At 51.6% G+C, this 9,831-nt stretch overlaps 1 protein-coding gene across 2 annotated transcripts in view; it reads left to right on the top strand.

Moving 5' to 3' along the window:
* Positions 1-9,605: 9,605 nt before the first annotated feature.
* Positions 9,606-9,831, top strand: part of TFCP2 (transcription factor CP2) — a 46,770-nt gene continuing 46,544 nt past the window's right edge. For both annotated transcript variants that reach the window (XM_056120221.1, XM_056120220.1), the window contains exon 1: positions 9,606-9,752. In XM_056120221.1, coding sequence (XP_055976196.1) covers positions 9,631-9,752 — 122 coding nt within the window. In that variant the 5' untranslated portion in view covers positions 9,606-9,630. The remainder of the gene's footprint in view (positions 9,753-9,831) is intronic.

Raw genomic sequence — 9,831 nt, 5'->3', positions numbered from 1 at the left:
GTAGCCTGGACAGGGGAGCGGGCACATGCAGGAGATCTGGATTCAGTTCCTTGCAACACAGAATCCCCTGAACCCCTTCTCAGGATTAGCCCCGAACACCATTGTGTAAAGGCCTCAGACCCCCCAACAGAACAAAGCCGAGCAAGAAAGCCCTATTCTCTGGAGCTCATGTTTGCACATGGACCCCCAAGCTGGGAGAAGCACCATGAGTAACCCTTGAGCACTGCCAGGTGTGGCCCCAAAACCAATCTCCCTCTTAGAACTTGAAAGAGGAAGCTTCCGTTTCTCCTTGCTAGCTGCTGCAAGTGGCTTCATTTCAGTTTTCCCCAACCTATGTTTTATTATTATTTTTTTATTTTTTTATTATTATTACTTTTTTATTTCGAATACCCATCCCTCCACCAGTGCCCATTTCCCACCACCATGGATCCTAGTATCCCTCCACCCCCCATCCCCCCTATCCCACCCTGCCTCTGTGGCAGGGCATTCCCCTCTGTTCTCTTTCTCCTTTTGGGTGTTGTGCCAACCTACGTTTTAGTCTCTTTTTGAGACTGGGGAAGTTTACAATTTCCAAAGACTGTAAATTCTGCCCTCCTTAGGATCACAGGAGACTACGAGAAAGGATCAATACCTGGGCACTGTCGTACCGTAGCACTGTCCTCCCGTTGTTCATTGATTTGCTCGAGCGGGCCCAGTAACTTCTCCTTTGTGAGACTTGTTGTTACTGTGTTTGGCATATCGAATACGTCACGGGGAGCTACCTGGGCATATGGCGAAATATAAATGAAAGGGTCTTAAACAAACAGTCCCCAGCAGCCTAAGTGGGAATACAGGATGTTAATCTTACCCCCCCCTTTTTTTTTTGCTTTTTTCAGGGGAGGGTCACACCCAGCAATGCACAGGCGTTATTCCTGGTCTTGCACTCAGAAATTACTCTGGCGGTGCGCAGGGGACCATATAGGACCATATAGGAATCGAACCCAGGTCGACAATGTACAAGGCAAATGCCCTACCCACTGTACTATTGCTCTAGCCCCTGTTAATCTTATCTTAGCAGCGCAGCACAAATGAGCCATAAATTAACACCTCTGGGAAATAAATGGGAATTCTCTGACATTTTGAAAAGTAGCATCAAGACCCCGCTTTCCTCTCAAAACTCTACAAAAGGAATCATGCATAACTCAGTCCTGTACTGAATTCCTCTTCTGCTGGGGAGTTTCTTTCTCTTCTACTTCCAATAGTCCTATTTTCTAACTCTAATTCTGATCATCTTTGTCACTCAATATTTCTTGAACATTTCAATATTCTTGAGAATATTGAAGAACTTGGGAATCATGGATGAACACAGAGACCTTCAGTCACTGCTTCTGCATCAAAATCAAACACCCAACACAGAAAGCCCTGGTCCACCCTCACATCTATGACCGTCCCTATGGGGTACTGGATCAAGGGCTATGTTTTTTCTCCTTCTAGAACTCAGCTGGTACCTAAGATCCCAGAATTATTTGCTTCCTGGTCCTCCTCTGCACAGTTGGTGGTGATGGTGGTGGGGGCAGCCAAGTTGTCAGGCTTTGACGGGCAGGCTATGCAGGCCTGAGGGTGTACAAACACACAGACTGTGTAGTGTGTGTTGGGCGTGAGGGGGACGAGTACGCAGATGCAGGCTGGGAATCTGGAAAGGGCAGCACTTTTTTGTGTGATTTGGGGCCACCTCCAACAATGATGCAGTTACTCCTGACTGCACTCAGGAATCTCTCCTAGACTGATGAGGGCTGGGGATGTAGTCCAACGGTAAACTTCATGCTTTCCATGTCAAGGCATGAACTCTTCTTTTTTTTCAGGTTTTGGCATATTGAATTCGCCATGGGTAGCTTGCCAGGCTTTGCCGTGTGGGCGAGATACTCTCGGTAGCTTGCCGGGCTCTCCGAGAGGGGTGGAGGAATCGAACTCGGGTCGGCCATGTTGGCCGCATGCAAGGCACACGCCCTACCTGCTGTGCTATCGCTCCAGCCCAAATGGGTAATTTTTTAATTTTAGCCAAGGACTATTCATCCACAGGGTGTACGGTACAGGCATACACATCATCCACCATTCACAAGCTATACCATACAGGCTTACACACCAACCACTATCCTACAGGCTGTATGGTACAGGCATACACTCCATCCACCATTCACAGGCTGTACGGTACAGGCATCCATGCCATCAGACAGACAGACAGACAGACAGACAGAGATAGACACGCAGAGTAGCAATGAGAAGCAGACATGTCTGTCTTGTCATGTTCAGGACCAGGTCGCAGGATTCTGCAGCCTTATTGGCCTGGGGCCCAGATGTTTCCCACCCCTGATGTCACTATCACGTAAATGTGATAAGGGGGTCTTCATCTGTGTCCTTTCCAGGCCTGTGAATATTACTGCCACCTGAGCTGGGCGAGAGTGCATGTCTCTCTCTGCCCGTGTTAAGTTCTGGTCCTCTACCTACCCTTTCTCTACTCCACTCAGGCCACCTCACAGTGATCAGACCCGGACTACTGCAGCCAGAACAGTGACAATGATTTCAAACATGCAGCATTTCCGAGTCGGCCCCGGTGCTGAGCCACGGCCCCATTTTCACCGCAGTCACCTGGTATTGGTGTAAGGCTCAGAGATCAGAAGAGCTTTACAGCTCTCCGAATTAATGGGGGGGAAATCAAATAGATCCCAACTCTTGCTTCTGCCTAGATCTCAGTGTGCTCAAGGGTTGCAGCTCACCCCAGCTTGTGACCTGCCAGTAGCCAGGCCAGGAGTGTTTGGTTGGTGCACCTGGCGGGTAGATGCGATAGAGAGGACGGAAGCGTTTCCGGTGCTCACTGCAGGTTATTAGTCAAGGGGGAACTGAGGCCTTTGCTTAGCGCTGCAGGATTTACACTGGTGTGTGAGTACGTGGAATTTGGGCAGCAGTGGTCAGCTCTGACCGAAGACAAGTGGCTCCCAATAGCTTCCACCAGAGGAGGTGGAAGCTGTTATTTCTGGCTCAAACCAGTTAAATGTGGTCCCCGGAAGTTGGCTCAGGAAGACTTTAAAGAAAGTGGGGTGGTTTGATGCCCAGGTCCAGGCCTTCTGCAGTGCCATAAAGGGCTGTTGAGGGGAAGCTAACATCTCACAAATGGTGCAGGGACAAGAGATGAGGGAGACGGAACCCAAGGCTGCTTGGAGCTGGGTGAAAACTTGATTTCCTTCCCTCTCTACTGCAGGAAGCTTCAGAGAAGCCAGGCTGGCCTCACAGATTTCCTGGGTGGGAAGTGCAGAGTTAAAGCTAGGTAATGCCTGCCAAAGGCCCGGAGTGATAGTATGAGGGGTAGTACTATCTCATGTAGTACTTGCAACGGGTTCAATCTCCAGCATTCCATATGGTCCCGTGAATTCTGCCAGGAGTGATTCCTGAATGCAGAGCCAGAAGTAACCCCTGGGCATTGCCAAGTGTGGCCCAACAACTTCCCCACTCCCCAAATCAAAGGCTGCCAAGAGCCAGAGAGCAGGTAAGGTGCCTGCCACATTTGATCCCTGCCACCGCATACGGTTCTCTAAGAACTTCTAGGAGGGACTGTGACCACTGCTGCAGAATGAGACAGAAGTAAGTCCTGTGTGCCACCAAGTGTCACCCAGCCTACACACACTCCCTGTCCCTGGCTGCCCAAATGAAAGCACTGTCGCACTGTCCTCCAGCTGTTCATCGATTTAATTGAGCGGGCACCAGTAATGTCTCACAACAAATTTTGAGACTTGTTGTCACTGTTTTTGGCATATCCAATACATCATGGGTAGCTTGCCAGGCTTTGCCGTGTGAGCAAGATACTCTCCGTGGCTTGCCGGGCTCTCTGAGAGGGGCGGAGGAATTGAACCCGGGTCGGCCGTGTGCAAGGCAAACGCCCTACCCACTGTGCTATCGCTCCAGCCCAAATTGGGGGGGAGGGGAAGGTTTGCCTGGATGATGGCTTCTTTTGGACCCGGAGGGAAGTGCCCAGGTGACATGCCTGACTGGGAAACGCGAGGGGGATGGCGGATGCATGCAGCACGCACAGGACCTACTGGTGCACAGGACCTACTAAGCCAAGGAGCTGGGGTCTAAGCCACAACAGAGCTGATGTGGGCAAGAGAGGTGCTTAGGGACAATGAGCTGTTTCAATCATGACAGTTAATCCTTACTGACCACCCAGACTCTCTCTCTCTCTCTCTCTCTCTCTCTATCTCTCTCTCTCTCTCTCTCTCGGGATATACCTGGTGATGTTCAGGGCTTTGTCTTAGCTCTTCACTCAGGGATCACCCATAGTGGGGCTCAGGGAACCATGTGTGCTGGGGATCAAAATCAAATCGGCTCTACCCACTGTACTATTTCACTGGCTCAATCTACATGTTAAGTGCTTAACACACGCTATCTGTGATGTCTCACCATCATTCTGTAAAGTTAGAACTTTATTAGACCTATCTTATAAATAGGGAATAGAGGGGCTGGAGATATATATATATATATATATATATATATATATATATATGTGTGTGTGTGTGTGTGTATAATATTTATTTATTTATATTTAGAGAGAGGGCTGGAGCGATAGCACAGCGGGTAGGATGTTTGCCTTGCACATGGTCGACGCGGTTTCAATTCCTCTGCCCATCTCAGAGAGCCCGGCAAGCTACCGGGAGTATCTTGCCCACATGGCAGAGCCTGGCAAGCTCCCCGTGACCTATTCAATATGCCAAAAACAGTAACAACAAGTCTCACAATGGAGACATTACTGGTGCCTGCTTGAGCAAATCGATGAACAATGTCAGGACAATGCTACAAGTGCTATAGAGAGAGAGGGAGAGAGACAGACAGACAGACAGACAGAGATAGATACACAGAGAGGCAGAGACAGAGACAGAGAGAGACGGAGACAGAGATACAGAGAAGAAAAGGAAATCTAGTTATCGGTGCAGGTCACATCCAAGCCTCATTTACTCTGTGGGGCTGTGTTTCCTGTACTACCTCCTGCTGGATCCTGGGCAGCAAAACCAAGCCCTGGATCCTAGCCGACTTCCCCTAAAGCCTTTGTGCTTCTCTTCAACCCTCACAGGGTGGGACCTGAGGCTCTGCTCTCTGTCCTGATCCTTCAAAGAGGGTTTCTACGTGTTTTCTCTCACCGGGACCAGCCCTGCTGTGCTCCTTCAAATTGGTCTCTAAGAACAATTAGAGATGGGCTGGAGCATCTTTCTCACAGCATTTTTTGCATGTGAAAGCTCTGAGTTCAATCCCAGCACTTCATGATTCTCAGGCCCCAAAACAAAACAAAACAAAAAAAATACAGAGGATGAGGCATTTGCCTTGCATGGTGCAGAACCAGGTTAAATCCCCAGCATTTCGTATGGTTCCCCGAGTTCCAACAGAAATAATTCTTGAGTGCAGAACCAGGAGTAATCTCTAAGCACAGCCAGGTGTGTGACATGAAATCCAACCCTCTTCTAACTCTAAAAAATGTAACAGGGGCTGGAGCGGTAGCACAGCAGGTAGGGCATTTGCCTTGCATGCAGCCGACCAGGGTTCAATTCCCAGCATCCCGTATGGTCCCCTGAACACTGCCAGGAGTAATTCCTGAGTGCATGAGCCAGGAGTAACCCCTGTGCAACTCTGGGTGTGACTCAAAAAGCAAAAATAAATAAATGAAAATAAAAAAACATAACAAACAAAATCCCCCAATGAAAGGTATATAGTTTCAAGACCTAGTCCAGGGAATTAAACCCTTTATGGTAGTCATAATTTTACCTAGTGGTTTTGAATACTGACTTTGAAGCTCTGTACCACAAGTCCTCTGATTAGTCCTATTAATAGGAGTCCTATTTCTGGTGTGGAAGAGGTTTATGGGTGCAGTTGACTCATTGAGAGGTGCTGTGGGATTCCCAGGAACCCCTCAGGATCTCTGCTTTTGGAGATCGTTTCTAGCATGGCACTCCTATTTTGCTCTGAGTTACACTACAGAAGGATCAGGAAGGAAAGAGTCCACTCCCCGAGTCAAGATTCCCAGGGGTAAGCCTTCTGTCGAGTGGGCTCTGAGAACGTGGGCTAGGTCAGAACCCTGGCCTGATTGACCTGCTTTCTGGTGGGGGGAGAATCTTGCTTTAGAAGCCCCCTATCTGTCTCACCACAATTTATTTTAGAATTAATCAACAGTTAGGAGAACCTTCATGGAATCTTTATTTTCATTCAGAACATAAACATAGGGGCCAGAAAATTAGCTCAAAGAGAGTAAGCAGGTACTCTGTAGGCAGGAAACCTGGGTTCAATCTCTGGCACCATATGTTCCTCTGAACACAACTGAAACGACTCCAGAGCACAGAGTCAGGAGTAAGCCCTGAGCACCACTGGGTATAGCCAAAAAATCCAAGCAATCAAACAAATAAAAATCACACCCTCTCCCTCCGGCCCGCCCCACTGTTTATATTTCATATGTTCATATCTTGGTAGAACCTAAAAAAAAAACACCCGAAACCTCAGAATATAAATTTAGGCTCAAACATTTCCAAAAGTACAAGTGTGTCTTCTTTCTAATATTTTATAAATAACAGGACTCCATAACATAGACATCTGTTTCAACTATCTAATATAAATATTCCTAAAAAACTTCTGGACCTGGGGCTGGAGAGATAGCACAGAGGGTAGGGCATTTGCCTTGCACGCGGACAACCCGGGTTCGATTCCCAGCATCCCATATGGTCCCCTGAGCACCGCCAGGAGTAACTTCTGAGTGCAGAGCCAGGAGTAACCCCTGTGCATCGCCAGGTGTGACCCAAAAAGCAAAAAAAAAAAAAAAAAACCACAAAACTTCTGGACCATACCCATTATGACCAGAGGCTACTCTCAGCACAGTGCTTGGGGATCACACAAGCTCTTTGAGCTATCTTCCTGACTTCTTAAACTTCTTTTGTTTTGGTTTTTGGGGCTACAATTGGTTGTGCTCAGGGATCACTTTAGGTAATGCTCGGAACCATATACAGTATCAGGAATCAAACCTGGGTCTGCTATGTGCAGATAGTACCTTTTGTAGTATCTCTGTACTCTCTGCCCCAATTTAAAAAATACTGTTTTTCTATTTGGGTCACACCCGTCGATGCACAAGGGTTACTCCTGGCTGCACTCAGGAATTACTCCTGGCGGTGCTCAGGGGACCATATGGGACACTGGGAATCAAACGTGGGTCAGCCGCGTGCAAGGCAAATGCCCTACCCGCTGTGCTATCGCTCCAGCCCCTCAAAAATATTTATCCCCTTTGATGTATTTTTCTTCACTTTGAGAAAGCATATTCCTCTACTGCTTGTCACGTCTAGTCCACCTCTTTACCTTTCACATTCCCCCTACAATGAGTTTTTTGTTTGTTTGTTTGAAGTCCTATTGAATGCAGAAGATATTCAGAAAACAACCTGGGAAAGACTATATAGCCTTTAGGAAATCATAGTCTTAGAAAATTATAACTCAAGGCTTAAGAATAAGGAACAATAAATAATGGGAAACAATAAATACTTTCACATACAGTGAAATGTCAGAGTGTAAAAATGTCAGGCTTTGGTATCTGCTCTGACATTGTTTAGCTCTGTGCAAGTCAAGCCCTTAGCCGCCGTTTCTTACTCGTAAAACGCTCAACTACCTTAATGGATTGTATTATGTTCTAGATAAAAATTGTCTGAGGGATGGTAGTGAGAGTAAGACGCTTGCCTGGCACACGGCCCTTCCGGGTCGGATACATGGCACCCCATGTGGTCCCGGGAAGCCCCCAGGAGCGATTCCCGAGCACAGAGCCAGGAGTGAGTCCTGAGTGCTACTGGGTGTGGCCCAACCTCCCCGACCCCCAAAACCGCCCCAAATTGTCTTGACTGCCACTGACAATGCAATCAAGTTCCTGACATCTAAATGATGCTCAATAAACAGATGGCTGTTACTTTTCAAGTGACAGAGCTAAATCTGAGCGATTACACAAGAAATGATCATTCTGGGGTCTATGATGGGTAAATGAGCATTCTTTTCTTGTTTTTGTGCCCCATCTTGTGGTACTTGCGGGCTACTCCCAGTATGCTGGTTGCTCAGGGGTGCATGAGGCGGAGCTCATGCTCCCAGTCCCTTGAGCCATTTTCCTATGCCTAAACGATTGATACATACATATATATATATATATATATTTTTTTTTTTTTTGAGAGGGGAACACACCTCGTGGAGCTTAGGACTTACTCCTGGTCGGGGGTTCAGGGGATGGAACCCGGGGTCCGCTGAGCGCAAGGCGTGCACACGACCCGCAGTCCTATCTCCCCGCCCCGGGTTTTTGCTTTTGTTTTGGAAGGGGGCCCACGTGCTCAGGAATCACTCCCAGCGGCCTCGGGGCGGACCGACGTGATGCAAAGGAACCTCCTGGTGCAAGGCAAGCACCCTACCCGCTGTACTTTCTCGCCGGTCCCGTTTTTGTGGGGTGTCGGGGGCACACCCGGTGTGCTCAGCTGTCACTCCGGGGGGGGGGGGGGCGGCTCGGGCAACCGTATGCAGAGCAGAGGAATGACCCGGATCGGCTCTGCCCGCTGCACTATCGCTCTGGACCTGAACGACTGCTGTTAAGTCACCCGGACCAAAGCCTGATCTTCCGAGTCAAGCTTCTAGAAGCTCTCCCGTGGCAAAGCAGTGGAGGGATCGCAGGCGCGGAGGAGGGGAGTGGGATTGGCTTCCACACAGGCGAGCTCGGGCAGAGTACTCCCGGGAGCAAACGAGCCCTAGCTAAGGGTACGGGGGCTAGCCAAGACCAGCGCGAAGGTTCTGCCCGAGCACCCGCGCCACGAGGCACCAACGCGCCGACGGGCGACGCTCGCGCGTTTCCCCCGCCGGCGGCTCCGCTTTTCTGCGGGGCGGGGGCGGGGGCGGGGAACCGCGGCAGGGCTAGCCTATCACCATTGAGCGGCCAACGAAGTCCCGTCCTGATTGGCGGGCCGCGCGGTGACGACGTCACGCCCGCCCGCCCCGCCGACGAAGGGAGCGCCGTGGATTGGCTGGCTCGGGGCGGCGGGCGGTGGCGGAGCCCGGGCGAGTCCCGGGGCCGGGGCGGTGCTGCGTTGGCCCTTTGCCTGGCTCGGGGCGGCGGGGGGCTGCTGCGGAGGGCGGGGGGTCGGCGCGGCAGGAGCCCGGAATCGGTTCGCAGAGCCGCGGGGGTCGGAGAAGTGGTGACCGGAAGTGATCCTGGGGCTGACCGGAAGCGAGGCCTGGCGGGGGGAAGGAGAGCGGGGCGCGGGAGGGCGGGGGCTTCCTGCGGGAGGGGGCGGGGGGCGGCGCGGAGCCGGCGTGCGGGCGCCGAGTCCGGCCGCTGCGTCTGCCGGGAGGCCGGTGCCCACCCGCGGCCCGAGGGGCAGTCCGAGGAGACGGGACACCGGGGAAGGGTCCGGCCCAGGCGGGCTCCCGTGGCTTCCCCCGGGGGGTCGGAAGTCGGGGCAGCCCCGGGGTCCCGGCGCTCCGCTGCGCGGGGTGGGCGCGAGGGTGGCCGTGGACCCGGGTGGGAGGTCCCGCCTTGCGCCCGTCGCGTGGGCTCGCCCGGCCCGTCTCCGCTCACGGCTCGGTGTCTCCCGGGCCGCGCAAGGAGCCAGGATGGCCTGGGCGCTGAAGCTGCCGCTGGCCGACGAAGTGATCGAATCCGGACTCGTGCAGGACTTTGATGCCAGCCTGTCCGGAATCGGCCAGGAGCTGGGTGCCGGCGCCTACAGCATGAGGTGAGGCTTGGTGCCTTCCGAGCAACAAAGGCTGGACGGAGAGTGCGGGTGTGGAGGCGGCGGGAGGGAGCCGTCTGCA

This window comes from Sorex fumeus, unplaced genomic scaffold (genome assembly GCF_029834395.1).
Source record: "Sorex fumeus unplaced genomic scaffold, SorFum_2.1 ptg000042l, whole genome shotgun sequence".
In the NCBI taxonomy this organism is placed as follows: Eukaryota; Metazoa; Chordata; class Mammalia; order Eulipotyphla; family Soricidae; genus Sorex; species Sorex fumeus.
Note: the sequence above shows the minus strand (reverse complement) of the source record. Positions and strands in the feature narration are given on the sequence as shown.